The following is a 19,967-nucleotide window of genomic DNA, read 5'->3' on the forward strand; positions in this document are numbered from 1 at the left end:
GGCTCCCTGATCGGCTGAGGGTGAATAGAAGCTATTTAAAACTCGTTCAGTTGGAGCATCTGTATTTTGCATATTCTCTCCTGATGCTGTGTTGGGGAAAGAGTCCCAGCATTTAAGGTGGAGCTATAGCTCTGTCCAGCGGCCTCCCAAAGACACTAAACTGCAAGGGGGAGATGAGTCGCATGCCCAGCCCTGGCGTATATTACATTGGTAGACGTGCAGGTGAATGAACCGGTGATGGTGTGACTGATCTGGTTAGGTCCTGTGATGTTGCCGCTGGTGTAGATATGTGGGCAGAGTTGGCATCGAGGTTTGTTGCATGGATTGGTTCCTGAGTTAGAGTTACTATGATGCGGTGTGTAGTTGCTGGTGAGAATATGCTTCAGGTTGGCGGGTTGTCTGTGGGCGAGGACTGGCCTGCCTCCCAAGGCCTGTGAAAGTGAGGGATCGTTGTCCAGGATGGGTTGAAGATCACAGATGATGTGTTGGAGAGGTTTTAGCTCAGGACTGTATGTGATGGCCAGTGGAGTTCTGTTGGTTTCTTTCTTGGGCTCGTTTCGCAGCAGGAGGCTTCTGGGTACACGTCTGGCTCTGATGATCTGTTTCCTTATTTCCTCATGTGGGTATCGTAGTTTTGAGAATGCTTGGTGAAGATCTTGTAGGTGTTAGTCTCTGTCTGAGGGGCTGGAGCAAATGTGGTTGTACCTCAGCGCTTGGCTGTAGACAATGGATCGTGTGGTATGTCTGGGATGGAAGCTGGAGGCATGAAGGTAGGCATAGCGGCCGGTAGGTTTTCGGTATAGGGTGCTGTTAACGTGACTGTCACTTATTTGCACTGCAGTGTCTAGTAAGTGGACCTTCCGTGTAGATTGGTCCAGGCTGAGGTTGATGGTGGGGTGGACACTGTTGAAATCGTGGTGGAATTCTTCCAGGGTTTCCTTCCCATGGGTCCAGATGATGAAGACGAGATCATCAATGTAGCGTAGGTAGAGAAGGGGCGTGAGTGGACGAGAGCTGAGGAAGCGTTGTTCCAGGTCAGCCATAAAAATGTTGGCATATTGTGGGGCCATGCGGGTGCCCATAGCGGTGCCAGTGGTCTGGAGGTATATATAGTCACCAAATTTGAAATAATTGCGTGTGAGGATAAAGTCACAGAGCTCAGCAACCAGTTGTGCTATGGCATCATCAGGGATACTGTTCCTGACAGCTTGTATTCCATCTGTGTGTGGGATGTTTGTGTAGAAAGCCTCTATATCCATGGGGGCTAGGATGGTGTCTTCTGGAAGATCACCAATGCATCGTAGTTTTCTCAGGGTTAGGGTCACGGAGATAGCTGGGAGTGCTGGTGGCACAGAGTCTGAGTAGAGAGTCCACATATCCAGACAGTCCTTCAGTGAGCGTGCCAATGCCCGAGATGATGGGGTGTCCAGGATTTCCGGGTTTGTGGATCTTGGGTAGTAGATAGAATAACCCCAGTCGGGGCTCTAAGGGTATGTTGATTTGTCCCCGTGTTAGCGTAGGGAGTGTCCTGAGTAGATGGTGCAATTTCTTAGTATATTCCTCCGTGGGATCTGAGGAAAGTGGCCTCATGTTATGATTCATGAAGTGTAATTATTTTTAGAGACTCTTAAAGGTTTGCAAAATAATTAGTTTCCATCTGAATGGCACTCCATAACCCAAGTTCAGTGGGCCAGGCAGCAATTCATTGCCACATTTCAAACCAGTGGTGAAGAAAGCAGGGGTCAATGGAAGAATTCCAAAAGGGGATGAAAAACGAAAAACTAAAGACAATCCAGAATAAATCAGCCAACTTTTAAATTACAATCAATGGGTTAGCTGAATGAGTTTTGAGTAATGGAGCATAAACCAACTGGTTCCCACATTCTAAATTCCTGGCACATGAGGAGAGGTGAGAATTTAAATGTATCAGACTGGAAAAAAAAGTTTACCAAGGGAAGGCCACACAGGGGATTCTCCTATCCAAGGTAATAAAGTTTCTCTGATTCAAGATACTGGAAGACTAAGGAGCCCATATTTCACTGCTTTGTAAATTATGAACAACACAGGGGACTAAAATGAACACTGTACTTCGTAAAGCAACAAAAATGAGAGAGACTTAATAATTCTGATGGGAATTCTCAATTTCACGTGCCTAAAACTTAGAAGATCTTAATGTAATAACACATTACATGTTCTCAGGCTGAGGGATTGAGAAGAACTCGCCTTACAACTTCCACTGGCAGGAGGAGGAGAAGTGGGGATGGTACCATTATCAGTCAGTCATTTATTCACAACACTGAAGTCAAAACTAATGATTGAAAGGAGTCAGAAAAGGGCACACAAAACACTTGAATCAACTTGTAAGATTTTAAAGAAATCAAATGAAAGTGGCATAAGTGCTAGAGCAGCAGCTAATCTTATTCACAAACCCATAATCAAGATAAAACCGTTAGTGAAGTTTCTCTCTCTTTCACCGCACACAAACACAGTGTCACCATTTAGTCAAAGAGAAATTATCATTTTTGTAATACACTAGCTTAGAATCATTACCCTGACACTACCAGGAAGTCTAAATATAGTTGCTTATGGGCAACACAAAAGATTTATTAGCCAGTTTCAACACTTACCTTCTGAAATAAAAAATCTGTTTATAGTATTGGACTAGATAGAAAGCAACTGATCATTGTGATATATATGGAGAAGAAATTCATCTGCTAGCAAGTTCATCCAACATCTCATCCACCAATATCCATAAACTTTCAGGGTAAACGCACATGCACAAATTCAAACTAGTTTTCAAATACACACTGCGTTTTCACGAACAGCTTCTTGCAGCAGCACAGACTTGTTAACAGGACATTACAGATTTGTTCCATTCCTAAATAGCTTTAGTTTCAGGACCTAGGTTACGTACCTTCATCCTACTCTATAGGCAACTTTTGCAATTAAATTGCAGTTAAGAACAAAATAATCACAGGGATGGACTGGACCTCAGGAGGCAAGCTAGGTTATTCCCCTATGCTGAGCAGGATTAAGTACCCCTAAAATTATTCCCACCAGGTGTTTGTCTAACCTGTTCTTTAAAACTTCCAATGACAGAGACCACCCTGGAAGCCTATTCCAGAGTTTAACTACCCTTATCACTGGAAAGTTGTTTCTACTATCTAACCTAAATCTCCCTTGCTTCAGATTAAGCCCATTACTTCTTGTCCTACCTCCCGTGGATATGGAAAACAATAGATCACCATCCTCTTTATAAGCAGCACATAACATATTTGAAGACTTATCAGTTCCACTTCAGTTGTCTTTTCTCAAGACTAAACATACCCAGGGTTTTGTGGGTTTTTTTACCTTTTCCTCACAAGTCAGGTTTCCAAAACCTTTTATTATTTTTATTTCTCTCCTCTGGACTCTCTCCACTTTGTTTATAATCTTTCTTAAAGCGTGGTGCCCAGAACAGAGCACGGTACTCCAGCTCAGGTCTCAGACCACTGCTGAATAGAACAGCACAATTACCTGCTGTGTCTTACATACGACACTCCTGTTAATACATCCACAATATTAGACTTTTTTTGCAACAGCATCACGTTGTTAATTCGTATTCAATTTGTGATCCACTATAACCACCAAATCCTTTTCAGCAGTACTGCCGCCTAGCCATTTATTTCCCATTTTGTATTTGAGAATTTGATTTTTCCTTTCTTTGCACTTATCTTTATTGAATTTCATCCTGTTGACTTCAGACCACTTCTCCAATTTGTCATAGCCAGTTAAAATTCTAATCCTTTCTGCCAAAATGCTTGCTACCCCTCCCATCTTGGTGTCATCCAGAAATTGTATAAGCACACTCTTCACTCCGTTATCCAAGTGGTTAATGAAAATTTTGACTAGTACTGGACCCAGGACAGATCCCTGTGGACCCCACTATATACATCCTCCTAGTTTGACAGCAAACCATTGATAACTACTGTACTCTGAATATGGTCTTTCAACCAGTTATGCACCCATCTTACAGCAATTTCATCTAGATCACATTTCTCTAGTTTGATTGAGACATATGTGGGAATGTGTCAAAATCAAGATGTATCATGTCTACTGAGTAGGCCAGTAACCCAGTCAAAGAGGGAAATTAGGTTTGTTTGGCATGATTTATTCTTGAATGGTAGAGATAAGTGAATAACAATTTTATCCATTAGTTCATGTATCAGTTCATGTGACCTGAACAAACCTTCTTTTGTCCAAACACTTCCAGTCTCCATAATGGGATGAACGAAACCCCCAGAGCTGGGCCCATCTCCAATATCTGAGTATCTAACAGCAACCTATATTATGCCATTATACACAGACACACATATACTAAAAGCTGATGGTTTAATAAAAATAAATTGTAATTTATAATTTAATTAGTATTAACCAGGTTTGACTGCACAGAAAAGCAAATCTAATAGACAGGATTTCCCTGCCACTTGCCCAAGAGATGGACAGACTAAGGATTTAACCACTCCAGAACAATGTCACAAACTTTAAACCAACTCCAGAGGGCTTAAGCTAATCAATAGATTTCTTGAAAAGACTTGGTTATCTCACAATCTGTTATCCCGACTACAGCTGCAGCCTTCACTGACAGAATGACTCTGGATTTCTCCCCCCCTCTTTGTGTTCTCCCCTTTGTCGTCTGCTCAGTTGATTTTCACTTTAACACCTGTAGAAATAAGGGCTCTAAAAGCAAAGCAAAGGCACCATGCTGCGCTCTATTTACTATTTTTTTTTTAAGTTTTGCACAGGAGAAATCAATACTTGCATTGTTTGTGGTATTCACTGCCAAAGAGGACACTGTGGAGAGGAGAAAATTAGCCGATAGAATTTTTATCAACCTACTTTATAATGGTGAAGGATTTTAGCAACATCGTTTTTCTAACAATGGACTAGAAATGGGTATTTTGCTCAGGACCTGCCCCAGTTTAACAACCATGTTTTCCCATTAGCATTCTGCCATTCCCTTCTGACTCACATGGGCTCTCCTCAGTTCCAGCCATCAAAAGCTTATGTCCCCACCCCACCTGTCAGAAAGATGAGCCACATCCTTCAAGGAGGAAGAAACAGGAAAAAGCTGCTCTTTAGACTTCTTTTCCCGTTATGGGAAGAGCACTCTGGACAATGCCACAGAAGACTTTTTCTATTAGATGGGACCATTTCTGAAAACACTGTGCACTGTCCCACACCATATTAACAGATTTCTCCACAAATAAGCAGCCTTAAGCCGGAAGTGTTTTCCTGCCAGAGAGTGTGGCAGGGAAAGGTCACAGGTGTTCAATGAGAGCCAAGGCTAGGCAAACTCTGTCCTTGCATTTAAAAACGAACAGCCATTGGCGAAAAGCAGCTCACATTTTTAAGACACTAGATCCTTGCTTGAAAAATTGCATTATATCACCAGTTCCATTCCACATGGCAACCAAATGAGTTATCTCTGGGCAGAATAAATGAACATAAAGCCAGGCAGTCACCCCAAACCTGCTTCTCTCTTTTCAATACATTAACTTGTTTATAGGTTGTCTTGACCGGACACTGAAGAAAAGGTGCCAAAAGCTATGGCTATTCCCATTTAAACACATTCAGCTGTTTATTAGGCAGAGATTTGTGATTAAGGTCCTGTGGATGCCAATTTAGCTTTCTAGAGATATTGGCAAATAGGACAGCTCCTTCTCTAATTGACAGTTTCTTAAAGCCAACATGAACACTGGATCAACTAAACCCAATGATCACATTTATGACACATTTCTATAAGGCAGTGGTTCTCAACCAGGAGTCTGGGGCTCCTGGGGGGCCCGCGAGCAGGTTTCAGGGGTCCACCAAGCAGGACCAGTGTTAGTCGCTGGGGCCCAGGACAGAAAGCCAAAGCCCCACTGCATGGGGCTGAAGCAGAAGCCTGAGCAACTTAGCTTCATGGTGCCCGCTGTAGCATGGGGCCCCAGGCAATTGCCCTGCTTGCTACCCCCTAATGCTGGCCCTGGCTTTTATAATATGTTGTGAGGGTGGCTCAGAATGAAAAAAGTTGCGAACCCCTGCTATAAGGGAATCGTGACCAGCAGTTTTTAAGGCTGCTCTTTAGCGAGCCCAATGAACCCTAGGGAAGTTGACTCTAAGATTCAGAAAACAGCACTGCCTCCCAACAGTCTTAACTACCGCTGTGTTCATTTGCTGCGTGGCATGAACAGCTCTTACAGCAACTGTAGTTTCGTTTGCTCAAAGAGTCCTGCTGAAAACTCACTTTAATATGGCTTAAATAATCCATGAAACAGACTAATCTATAATTGTTGGTTTTTGAAAAAGCACTTCATTGTGTCACTCAAACCAAACGCATCTTATCATTAAAACTTGCATGATTTTTCAATCTTCAGAAGGAGATTCTGCCTCAGCTGAAAGGTGATTTCATCAGAGTCAATTATGCTCCAGGGCCCGGATCTGACCTGAGCTGTTAAACTGTTTTGAAACTGCAATTTTATTTTGCTGATCTTTCTGAACAATTCAAAATAGCAGCAATCTTGTTAGAACTGTCAGGACCCAGGAACTATCGGGTAAACTGGCTGTTTTGCAGGAAGCTTCTTGTAGGGGGGAAAAAAAATCATAAATGTTAATTTGCTTTTCCTCCTCAAGTACACTTCAGTAAATGGTTTTTCCTGTCCCTCTTTTCCCAAGAGGTATCATCCATCAAAATGCTGATGGGATTAATCTTTTGACCTAATCTAGTATGTGATATAGAGTCAGACTAGCATTATCCATATAGATTAAATTTGGGTTCCTCAAAATTATCAAAGAAAACCTCTTGAACAGCATGTAATCTTAGCAGCCTAGCTGCATAGGCAAGGAGATTAGGGAGACAAGGTGGGTGAGATAATATCTTTTATTGGACAGAAGTTGGTCCAATAAAAGATATTATCTCACCCATCTTGTTTCTCTAATATCCTGGGACCAACACAGCTACAACACTGCACAGGCAATGAGACATAGTCGTGACTCCCAGCAGGAACATCCACAAAACACTGTCAGCAAAGTCGACCCCCAGCTTTTTTTTTTTTTTTTAAATAGAATGTTTGCACAAGATGCATGTCTCTGTAGAAATCTTGTGTGTGTCCATTTTTCTCCGCCTGGCACCCACATTGCAACCACATTTAGCAGTAAATTAAAGGGCTGAGGCCTGCCTTATGCCATACATGTAAAGTTTGTTCTACTTTCCGTTTTTTACTTTGGATTTCTCAATCCTCTAACAAGTAGTTATCAAGCCCATTTGTCCAAAAAGTAAAGTGCTCATTTAAGCACTTACAAAAAACAACGCCACCTAGAACATATTTCAGGCCCAGCCTAAAATTTTTATCCTTAAAAGGCCTCTCTGCTCTGCAACCAAACCCCTAGGCCCAGCCCGTAATCAGTAAGTGTATGAAGGCTCTTTGCATCTTCCAGGAGCGCTGAGTATCTTGCATGATTAGACCCAGCTCAAAACTGGTACTGAAGCACAAGTCTAGCAAGATACAGCCACAGTTTCCTTCGCAAAGAGAGCCAATCTGAGTCTATATTAAACCAGTATATAGACTGAGGCCAATAGATCAGTTCATAAATAACTCAGTCTCATTCCCCATAAAATACTTGATTCCTAGTTAAAAATTTAAGTGTTTAACTATATATAACACCACCACCCTAATCTTATATGAAGCTTCGATAGCTCTCAAGGTGCTTCATAAAGGAGGTCAGTAGCAGTATCCCCGTTTTACAGACGGGGAAACTGGGGCACAGAGAGGAGATGTGACTTGCTCAAGGTCACCCAGCAGGTCAGTGGTGGAGCTGGCAATAGAATCATAAACTTTAAGGTCAGAAGGGACCGTTATGTTTGTCTAGTCTGACCTCCTGCACAATGCAGGCCACAGAATATCACCAACCCACTCCTGTAACAAACCCCTAACTTGTGTCTGAGCTATTGAAGTCCTCAAATCATGGTTTAAAGACTACAAGGTGCAGAGAATCTTCCAGCAACTGACCCATGCCTGAGGTATCCCGAGTCCCAATTCAGTGCTCTACCCACTAGGCCACATAGCTCCCGCACATTGCATGTAGAGTTTATACTATGGATAGGGAGGCAAACATTTTCTTTCATTCATTTTCCTCACCTTTTTTTCCTTTTCCTTTTTTAAATAAAGAAAATGAGAAAAATGCTTGTGTGTATTAATTTTTTTTCCATTTAGACCCACTTAGATCTTGATAGTCACATCTCATTTAGGTGAATGGTGTTCACAGAAGAGAGTTTTCTGCAGGGCAGAGTTAACAGGGCAGCACTGCATCAGTTTGTATGGCAAAGGCTGTATCTTTGCAATGGAAAAACATTTTTATTTTAAATGAAAGCTTGAGATTTGCAAAAAATTCCAGTATGCAGCAAAAATCACAGGAGATCCCCAAATTATCCCCTAAATTACCACTGAAAAGAGTACTACGCACCAAATATTTGTGAAGAGATTTCACTTCTCCCAACAGCTGAAACACACACAACGCCAAAAAAAGCCAGAGCACAATCCATCAAAATCTCTGTCTGGACCTCCAGTCTCTGGATGCTCTGAAAAGCTACAGGGGCTGCTGACTGTAGCAGGGGAAATTACCATTACCATTATCAGGGGATATCAAGGTCAACCAGCCGTGGATGACATAAAACCCCCAAAAGACCTAAACTAATGCGAACTAGTGGGGAACTATAAAGCTGCCATTGAAAAGCGGATTGTGAAGAAAGTGGAGAAGAGAAGAGGAGAGCTCTTGTAAATAACCTCTTATGTCTTCTGCTCTACACAACACCCTATGCTTGTGTCTATTGTGGAGAAAGTGCAAAATTGTGTTTTGTGAGCGGATCCCATGTTTTGTCCCTGGATAGAGGCACTTTCACCCAACCCTAGGCTTAATCTGCCCCCATTATCTCCCGTGGCCAGTTTAATCAATAGAAATCTACATAAAAACGGCCATACTGGGTCATACGAAAGGTCCATCTAGCCCAGTATTCTGTCTTCCAGCAGTGTCCAATGCGAGGTGCCCCAGTGGGAATGAACAGAACAGGTAATCATCAAGTGATCCATCCCCTGTCTTCCATTCCCAGCTTCTGGCAAACAGAGGTTAGGGGCTGGGAATGAGCAACAGGGAATGGATTACCTGTTGTGTTCGTTCCGTTTGGGGCATTGGCCACTGTCAGAAAACAGGACACTGGGCTAGACGGACCTTTTGTCTGACCCAGTATGGCCGTTCTTATGTAGGTTTCTATTGATTAAACTGGTCACAGGAGATAATGGGGGCAGATTAGGTTTAGGGTTGGGTGAAAGCACCTCCATCCAGGGAAAAAACATGGGATCCACTCACAAAACGAGTAGTCAAGTATTGTACATGGGAAGAGAAGCAGCACATGACATGCATCTATTATTTCAACTGAGTACGCAATCAAGGTATAAGCACTGTATGTTGCTCATTTTGCAAGTCCTTTTAAAAGTCCCAACCTCCCATTTTCCTTATTTTCAAGAGCACATACCCAGATTAGTGCATTACCTTTTGCTGCTTCAGACCGTTTGGGCAAATCAAGTGTATCAAAGTTCCTGTCCAGATCTCCATTTTTCTTTCCTGTACATAAAATAGGACAATAAATGACAAAGGGTTTCAGTGTATGGATAGAACAGTTACTGTACTGTGCATCTACAGTATGAGAGGTGGTAACAGTACCAGAACAAACAATAAAATCTTCTTTATTTGTATATATTCAGCCTTCAATCCACATGCGTAGCCATTGTGTCTGTATGAGCAATTTAGGTACAAAACTGCACACCTCCTAGCTTGATTTACAAAGATTCTGACTATCTGCAGTTCCCTTCAATTCAGTGAGTCTTGTGGGTGGCTCAACTCCTCTGAAATTCAGGCCACTTAGCTTCATTGTCAAGTTATTTTCCTCACTCATAAATCCAGTGTATTGTGCCCTTATAAACAATATAGACAAAAATTCTTGCCTCATGTCTTCCAGCTGCATGAGGCTCTCTCTCTGGTTTTTAGTAGAAGATACATCTTGACTACTAGATTCACTGTGAACAGCTATACATTGGAACAAGGATGAGGTTCAGAGAGAAACAGAATGGGCCCCCTTTTTAGTGCTATTTGCTTAAATGGTTCTGCAGGAAGGCCTGGATTTAATATATCGCAAAGAGGACAGCAAATAACCTCAAACTGCCCTTCAGTTAACACAGTGTAATTTGAGCTGCTTATTAGAAACCATGGGAAATGATTTTGTGCTTTAAACACTTGGCTCAGGGATGTGGACAGATTCATACCATTACATTAACTTTAATTTAAAGGAAGTTTAATTTAGCAGAAAGTAGCACGCTGGACATTTTGACAAAACCCATGTAAAAATGGGCTTGCTGGTGCATGCATGAATTCAGGCTTTGAATTAGGGGCTCTTAAAACAGAACCTAAGAATGGCCATACTGGATCAAACCAATGGTCCATATAGCCCAGTATCCTGTCTTCCAACTGTGGCCAATGACAAGTGCTTCAGGGGAAATAAGCAGAACAGGAAAATTATCAAGTGATCCATCCCCCAGCATCTGGCAATCAGAGGCTTAGGACACCCAGACTATGACTCATAGCCATTGATGGACCTACTCTCCATGAATTTACCAAATTCTTTTTTGAACCCAGCTGCAGTTTTGGCCTTCACAACATCCCCTGGCCATGAGTTCCACAGGTTGGCTGTATGCTGTGTGAAGCAGTACTTCCTTGTGTTTATTTTAAACCTGTTGCCTATGAATTTCATTGGGTGACTCCTCATTCTTGTGTTATGTTAAGGGGAAAATAGCATTTCCTTATTCACTTTCTCCGCACCCGTCATGATTTTATAGACCACTATCACTTCCCCCCTTAGTCGTCTCTTTTCCAAGCTGAATAGTTCCAGTCTTTTTAATCTTTCCTCATATGAAAGCTGTTTCATCCCCCTAATCATTTTTGTTGCCCGTCTCTGTACTTTTTCCAATTCTAATGTATCTTTTTTGAGATGGGATGATCAGAACTGCACACAGTAGTCAAGGTGTGGATATACCAAGGATTTATACACAGTAGAACCTCAGAGTTGCGAACTGACTGGTCAACTACACACCTCATTTGGAACCAGAATTATGCAATCAGACAGCAGCAGAGACACACACACACACACACACACACACACACACACAAAGCAAGCAAATACAGTGCAGTACTATGTAAAACCAAACTGCATAAAAAAAATCAAGAGAAAGTTTAAAAAAAGATTTGACAAGGTAAGGAAACAGTTTCTGTGCTTGTCTCATTTAAATTAAGATGGTTAAAAGGTTTCTTCTGCATACTAAAGTTTCCAAGCTGTATTAAGTCAACGTTCAGTTGTAAACTTTTGAAAGAACAACCATAACATTTTGGTCAGAGTTACAAACCACCTCCATTCCTGAGGTGTTTGTAAATCTTAGGTTCCACTGTAGGGTATTATAATATTTGTCTTATTATCTATCCCTTTCATAATGGTTCCTAACATTGCTAGTTTTTTTTTTTTTGGCTGCTGTTGCACATTGAGCAGATGTTTTCAGAGAACTATCCACAATGACTCCAAGATCTCTTTCTTGAGTGGTAACAGCTAATTTAGACCCCATCATTCTGTATATGTAGTTGCCATTATGTTTTCCACTGTGCATTACTTTGCATTTATCAGCATTGAATTTCATCTGCCATTTTGTTGCCCAATCATCCAGTTTTGTTAGATCTCTTTGTAACTCTTCACAGTTTGTTTTGGGCTTAACTATCTTGAGTACTTCCGTATCATTTGCACATCTTGCCACCTCACTGTTTACCCCTTTTTCCAGACAATTTATGAATATGTTGAACACCACTGGTCCCAGTATAGATCCCTGGTGGACACAGCTATTTGCCTCTTTCCATTCTGAAAACTGACCATCTATTACTTTTGTTTCCTGTTTTTTAACCAGTTACTGATCCATGAGAAGACCGTCCCTCTTATCCCATGACTGCTTACTTTGCTTAAGAGCCTTTGCTGAGAGACCTTGTCAAAGGCTTTCAGAAAGTCCTAGTAAACTATATCTACTGGATCAGCCTTGTCCACGTTTGTAGACTCCTCAAAAGAATTCTAATAGATTGAAGTGGCAGGATTTCCCTTTACAAAAGCCATGCTGACTCTTCCCCAACACATTGCATTCTTCTGTGTGTCTGATAATTCTGTTCTTTACTATAGTTTCAACCATTTTACCTGGTTCAGATGTTCGGCTTACTAGTGGCCTGCAGTAGCCAGAGTCGCCTCTGGAGCCTTTTTAAAAAATTGGCATCACATTAGCTATCCTCTAGTCATCTGGTACAGAAGCTGATTTAAACAATAGGCTATGTACCACTGTTAATAGTTCTGCAGTTTCATACCTGAGTTCCTTCAGAACCCTTGGGTGAATTCCATCTGATCCTGGTGACTTAGTACTGTTTAATTCAGGGGTGGGCAAGCTTTCTGGCCTGAGGGACACATCTGAGTGGGGAAATTGCATGCAGGGCCATGAATGTAGGCCTGGGGCAGGGGGTTGGGGTGCGGGCGGGAGTGCGGGGTGTGGGAGGGGTGCAGTGTACAGGAAGGGGCTCAGGGCAAGGGGTTGGGGCAGAGGAGGGGTGTGGGGTGTATGAGGGGGCTCAGGGAAGGGGATTGGTGCAGGAGGGGATGTGGAGTGTGGGACTTGGCTCAGGGCAGGGGTGCAGGGAGAAGTGTGGGAGGAGGCTCAGGGCAGGGGGTTGGGGTGCAGGTGGTGTGCGGGGTGCGGCAGGGGGCTCAGGGCAGGGAGTTGGGGTGTGGGGTGTAGGAGGGGTTTGGGGTGCAGGCTCCAGCCCAGCGCCTCTTACCTGGAGAGGCTCTGGAGTGGCAGCGGCATTCACCGGGGCCAGGGCCGGCTCCTTGCCTGCCTGCCCTGGCCCCGCGCCACTCCCGGAAGTGACTGGCACTATGTCCCTGCGGCCTCTGGGGAACCGCAGGCAATGGGAGCTTAGGGGAAGGTGATGGCAGCGCGTGTAGCCTTCCGCCCCCCCTCCCCCAGGGACTTGGTGCCGGCTGCTTCCGGGAGCGGCTGGGGGGCTGGCGGCGCCATAGGTGTGGCAATCCCACAGGCCATAGTTTGCTCACCCTCGTTTAATTTATCAATTTGTTCCAAAAATAACAAGTGGGGAGATGAGGTGGGGAAGGATGATTTAATTTTCACCATTTTCCCCCTACTAAGAGGGAGGGAGGAAACAGTCTGCTCTGGGGCAACCACACCTTGATATTGTGTTGACTTCAGGGTTCCTTACTATCAGAAAAGCATTGACAGATTAGAGAGAAACTTTAAAGGAAGAGCAAAAGGCTGGAGGGCTTAATGAAGAATTACTACAATAATTACAGTTTAGCTCTGGTTAACAACTAAGTGTGGGGGCAATTGCATAATTACTTTTCACATTGCACAATAATCAAGATGGGAAAGGAATTATTTAGGATGGTACAAAGGGGTTTAACTAGGAGCAATGGGATGAAGTTCAGAACACCACCATTTAAGAAAGCTAGCAGTGCATCTACTGACTGCAGAATAATCTCCCACATGAAGGGTTGGAAGTTGCACCACTTGAGACATTTAAAAATATACAGGATAAAGCACTTGAAAATATAATGTAGTGAGCAATCTGGCTGTGTTGTAGGACTTGGTCATGAGATGGGAAAGACCTATGAGTCTGAAATGCAAGAAGCATCACTAGCTTGTCAATATTTTTGGCTCCAAAATAAACAAACTGCTCCCAAACCATTTACGGCTGGTTTCACCTTCCCCTGGAGTCAGTGGGAGCCCTTCAATTTACTTCAATGTAACTGGATCAGATTCTTAAAAAACATTTACCAACGTGACAATTGCCAACCAAATTCATCTCAAGACTACAGTTTGCCCCACACCAGTGCAATATGGCTATCCCTTTTGTTCTTTATCAGACACTGGAAACATGCATCTAAAGCTCTGTTGGTTTGAAAAGTATGTTTTCTTAGTTGTACCAGACCATAAAGTCCCGTTTTCTTGTTTGCCAAAAGTTCATACCACCACATTTTGTTCCACTCCTTTTGAAAAATCTCTTTGCCAGAATGAGGGATGGGAATTAGTGAGAGCCCTAAACTCTCACTCCAATTCTTGGGCCATGCAAAAAACTCAGTCATATGTTGCTTGGGGAGCTAGTGACACATAGAGGAAGACAAAATGTCAGGCATTATGATAGGATGCTACTTTTTATGGTGACAGTCAAACCTGGCTGTTCAGCTGAGAACCCTGCTCTGCTTGTCACTGCTCAGAGCTAAGAAAAATCCCAAGACAGAGGAAAAGTGGGATAGTGAAGGGAGGGTGGCTTAAAATTAGTGTTGGGAAAAGAAAAGCTCTAAATGAAGACAGAGGAACTTGCCTCCATTTTATCTATAGAATTTAGTTTGGGTAATAATTTTACTGCAGGCCATTAAGTTTTGTGTCCCTAGCACTGGCAAGTTTCAAACTCAGGGCAGTTCTACTCTGAAATAAGCTTGTTAAAAGCGGCACCTTACTGAACAGATCTGTCCAAAGCCCTATCTATTTACTTTAAAATACGGTTTGGTTTTGTTATTGCTGTTAGCCCTGCCGAGTTAGCACGGTAAGAAAATGAGCTAGATTCCTCTCCTTGTGCATCATCAACTAAATTGTTAATTAAATTCAAACAAGATAGTCTTGTGCATAATCTCTGAAGACCCAGTTTACACAGGTGACACAGAGCCTATTTTAGGCTGCAGAGTGCAACTGCCTGTTTATTAAGCAGTATTTCACACACAAAAAGCATTCTACCTGTCCTCTGTGATCCTCACTGACAGCCGTTCAATTTCTGGGCAAGGTATAGGTGCTGGCTTTCACCTACGAAGCCCTCAGTGGTTTGCCTGATGGTCACATGAGAAACAGCTTCTCTTTTCATGTGATAGGACAGCAGTTGTAACCAGCTGGCAGTTTAAAGGGAAAGCATTATTTTCTCAGTGAGGAGAGTCCTCAGTGAGTACTTTTCCCCATTGGTCCACCAAGTGCCTGGGTTGGGAAACTGCAGATCATGTTACAAGACACCTAAATGTCCAGGGTTTTTCCTATGAGGAGGAGCGGATTAGGAAGGAGAAGTCTGTGATGTAGGGGAGGAGCCAAAAGAAGTCTGCATGAGGATGGGAAGGTTCACAGAATTATGGCTTTTTTGAACCATTGAGTTGTATTGGTTTAAATTGGTTTCTACAGCACCCACATGAGAGGGCGGGCACTTGTAAAAATGGATTAAATTTACAAATTTTGAATATCCAATCATAATTTTATCATAATTACAAAATTGGGTGACATGAATCTCTTCCCTATCCGATGTCACGCACAACTTACAACGCAAGATCGCCCTGTCCTACAAAAGTTCAGCCCTAAGCCCCTGACAAATTCAGCCATTCCTGCGGTGACAGTCATGGAGCACAGCGATGCTTAATGATTCCACTGGCAGATGACAACAAAAAGTTTTAAAGTGCAAAGTTTGTGCTTATGGATTTTTTTCCCTTCCTGCCCCTGGCACGCAGAAGAAGAAAGATGATATTGTCAGATCTGAAGCCCAGCTCAGAACCTCGCCAAAAGACAGGCAGCTGCTGAGAGGCCTGTTTTATGGGGCTGGGCTATCAGAGCTCGCACAGTGTTCTGGTGTGGGAAAGTAGCCTGGCAAGAAAGTTGCTTGTGTAATACATGATCTACAGTCATATAAAATGTGAAATTAAAGCTTCTTCCTTCTCATAAGGACTTATCAAAAACATTACTCTGGCTCATGTACTGTCATCCTTACTGGGTCAAATGCTTTCTAAAAAGTTGGTAAGGCCTTCAGGATGTGACCCTGTGTTATTTAGAACTAATATTTCAGTGTTCTTCCCACAACAGTCCTATGCTTCCCTCAAAAAGCCCAAAGGATATCCCATGTCCCCCTTCCATTTTACACCATACTTTCCTCAAGGACAAAATCCCCAACCATCATCTTTCTGGGTGAGAAGAACTGAAAGGGAAATAGCCCTTTAAGGGCCAGTTAATAACATGCTGCTAATTCATCAACTAGAAAAATGCCCAGTTAAGTGACATGAGGCATTTGCTCCTCCCAGGGGCGGAGTGCCACCTTAGCAACACTCCTGTTCCAGGGCCTGATTAGTGAGAAGCTAGAAAGCAGGGTCTCCCTAATGACATTGCAGACCACCGCTGGCTTTTCACCCTAGCCTTCTTCAATCCACTTTGCCAGCAGCAACAATCATTCGTCATCACCTGAAACCTATCCCATTCCAGCAGCCACTATCAAATCAATGGCAATAAACAACAGCACTTTTCATCTTCAAGCCACTGTACAAACTAATGAACCCTCAAAAGTAACAGGTGAGGGAGGTAAGCATTATCCTCATTCTGCAGAGGGGGAAACATGCAGTTAAGTGATTTGCCTAGGATGACAAATGGAGTTAGTAAAGAGCTGGGATTAGAACAGGAATTTCTGGCACCCACTCCCACATTCGACCACTAGACTATGTCTCTCACTATCCTTGGTGAGCAAAATTTAGCCATATGCATTTACCTGATCCCTTAGCACATGCATATAGGGCCAAATTCCCAAGTGCAATTCCATGCATTTAGTGGGCTTAAACTTTAGATGAATATGGCCCTGTATTCTTTACTGAGAGTGGCCCCTTCCAAATAGCACCAACAAGACTGGAAATAAGCCCCTTCATCAGATGGACAGTTGGCATGCACCTAAGAGATCTTCAAGTGACAGCAGCAGAACCCCTGTATTGAACGTGTTGGGTCAGTGAGGCCACTGTGCCACCTCTAATCCTTGCATGTAAAAGGTGAAGGAAGGAGATTATGGCAATATTGGAAAGAGAGTACTGGAAGGACTCACCTTGATTGAACCACTCCTCTAATTACCAGAAAAGCAGTAAAGGAAAAACAAAAGTTTACAGGAAGGAAGGAAGATACAAAGGAACAATCACAAAGAGGCAGAATTTCACAGCACAGAATCAATTTACAGGGCTGCTCTAACTCTCACTAATAAAAACACTTCCCACTTTCCCCCTCCCTCTTGTTCCTGCTGAAAGAGTGTTTTTTCCCCTGAAGGTTCTTTTTCTTTTTAGTTATTTCCAAAAACGCTGAAGGTAGTGGGGGGGAAAGAAGGCAGACTAGCCCTTGGCAGAGGTGTTTGAAATGCTATGATCAATGACCATGAAATAAAACAACAAAACATCACAAGATTAAAAAAAAAGACAAAAGAAATGACCTATTTTCAAGTGCTAGACCGAGAAGAGTAAGGATTATTTTATTTATGTTTTTAAAAGCAGACTTACTAATGGGTTGGGTTTTTTATACTAAGCCTGCCTGTCCCTCTCAACCCTTCTGATCTGCACATCAGCAGCTGGGAGCTCTGCATTGCTACTAGTCAATTCCATCCTAGAAAACAGCACGAATTTTTACAGCTGAGAGCTGCATGGGAAAAGTGCTAAAACATGCTTGGGAAAAATAATTGGGATTTTCTGCTGAACATTGTGAGCCAAAATTGAGAGGCCACCAAGTATCTGCATCTCTCACTCAAGTCAATGGCAGTTTGTCCTCAATGTCCCTCACACTTTTGGCCCCCATTTTCCCCAAAATACAACCCCAAAATTTTTGGCTGATAAATTCAGAAACCATATACAGACAGAGAACATATATAGGGCTGAGTCCTATGGGAAGTGGACAAACATCTGACATACAAGAGCAGAGCAGTCATTTAGAAGTCCTCAGACTCTTCACTCATCAAGATGAAAATCATTAGAGCTCAGCAATCATGCTCTCTCTCTCTCTCTCTCTCTCTCCACATGGAATATATTTCACACATCAGATTTATTTTTCACATGCTTCCACCCCATTAGCATTGCTCTCAAGTGGCAGGATAATATGGACCCACAAATGGAGAGAGCAGATGGCCCAAGTGCACATAAGTTAATTGTTTGTAAAGAAAATCATATTACCTTTTCTCATATACACAGTATAAGTTCTGGCCAAGCAAGTGATGTTTTCTGCCTCCTCAAAGAGTTTTTCCAATTGCTAAAGACCTATTTTTTTTATTTAAAATTACATTAGGTCAAGCTGAAGACAGACTGTAGTTACTGATATACATACTATAATAACTACTGTAGTACACTGAAGTAGAGCAACTTGACACCAGCTATTTAAGTTCAGTATATGTTGGGGGACTAAATTTTTAAACCTAGGACCACAGGTTTGGGCCCTCAAATATGCGGACTCAAATTAGATCAATTCCATACCTGGCCAATTATCAACATAAAAAAACCTCAAACAGTATTTGGCTACCTATAGTAATCTGAGTACACACAAACAAAGAACTGGGTGCCCAACTTGGAAACTTTAGCAATTTAGTCTGGAAGTTGAATTTCCTAAACTAATGAGAAAATATATAAGTTGAGTGTCAGTATTTGAAAGGAAGATAAAAAGGAGGTTTACTGAGACTTTATTAATCCCCTCTTGAGATGCAACATATTTGTGACACTTGTGCTCAACAGGGAGAGAACAGGTCTAAAGTGATTGACAATTAAAAGCTACCAGAATCACATTTGCAATTTAAATGAATGTAAGAGTGACGGCGTTGTGCTTTTTAAAAAAAATGTGATAGATTAAAAAATATGAAACAGGCAGAGACGGGACAACAATGCATGGAAATTAGCGTGTACTTGGCTTGTTTCCAGATAAATCAGCAAATGCTGTGGAGCAAGATGGATGGAACTAATGTGAAACTTTCAGGGGATTTGATGCATGAGGCAACACTGGCACATGATGAGACGCCAAACACATCAGCCTTCGCCAGCAGTGGACATGAGGGGGCTGGTCATACTTCAGTGCACATAACCACTATTGTTAAATGGATGTTACACATACATATCAATGAGAGAATAGTTCCTAAAATATTTAGTAATAATGAACAGGGAAGATCAACACATGCCCCAATCCTGCGCAAACAGACTCAGAGTCCGAAAACATGCAACTGTATAACTCTACTCATGTGAATAGTCCCATTGGCACCAATGAAGTTACTTATGTTAGTAAAATTACACAAGCTTGCTTGCAGGAGCACGGGTATACACAGCAATACATCAATGTGACTCCAAGAATCACTCTTGATTATGAGACCACTATGACACAAACCTTTAGCTTTCTTTCCTCCAAAGCAGCCAGCGTCATCTTTTTTCTTCTTCTGAGAGCCTCCTGTGCTGGTAGGTTGATTTGCATCCAGCTCTTGGTACTTGTCGGCTCCTGGGACCTCTTTGTGGACGTGATATGAAAGGTTTCGCATAATGCACACACAGTTCTCCACAGACTGTTAGAAGAGATTTAAATTGGAAGAAAAAACAAACACACCCTCATATTTGCAAAGTTTTATGTTACATGAGGGAAGAATGAAGTTTTCTAAGTGGATTTGATCAAATAAGCCTTAATTTAAGGTTCTATTAAACCAATGTTTTAAATTTAACACTCTTCATAAATAGCACCTATGCAAGATGCAGGTTCTCTGATCAAAGATACCACCAGATCTTGTTTAAAGAATATAGATTTACCAGAAGTTCAAATTGACTATAAAAGATGTACTGGGCAGTTACTATATCATCAAACATTTTCCTTTTCCGATACACCCTTCCCCCCTACATCAAGAGATCCATTTAACTGAACTTTCTCTGGCCCAAACTTCGGACTTGCATTGAAATCAATAGGAGTACAAGCAGACCTTGTAGTAATAGTTAATCCTTAACAGTTCTCTGTAGGCTGCAAAGGAAAACATCAGGTGGTTTCAAAATCAACTTACAAAATGGTCTGTGATTAAGTGAC

At 42.3% G+C, this 19,967-nt stretch overlaps 1 protein-coding gene across 2 annotated transcripts in view; it reads right to left on the minus strand.

Annotated features, from left to right (window-relative positions):
* ARVCF (ARVCF delta catenin family member) overlaps positions 1-19,967 on the minus strand; it is a 228,761-nt gene that overhangs the window by 45,051 nt on the left and 163,743 nt on the right. Inside the window, exons 7-9 of one of the 2 annotated variants that reach the window (XM_077834997.1) lie at positions 19,290-19,461; positions 16,993-17,010; positions 9,568-9,639 (exon numbers count right to left, since the gene is read on the minus strand). In XM_077834997.1, coding sequence (XP_077691123.1) covers positions 9,568-9,639; positions 16,993-17,010; positions 19,290-19,461 — 262 coding nt within the window. The remainder of the gene's footprint in view (positions 1-9,567; positions 9,640-16,992; positions 17,011-19,289; positions 19,462-19,967) is intronic. The other variant, XM_077834996.1, reaches the window with a different exon arrangement.

The sequence above is a fragment of the Eretmochelys imbricata genome, chromosome 15 (genome assembly GCF_965152235.1).
Source record: "Eretmochelys imbricata isolate rEreImb1 chromosome 15, rEreImb1.hap1, whole genome shotgun sequence".
Taxonomy (NCBI): domain Eukaryota; kingdom Metazoa; phylum Chordata; order Testudines; family Cheloniidae; genus Eretmochelys; species Eretmochelys imbricata.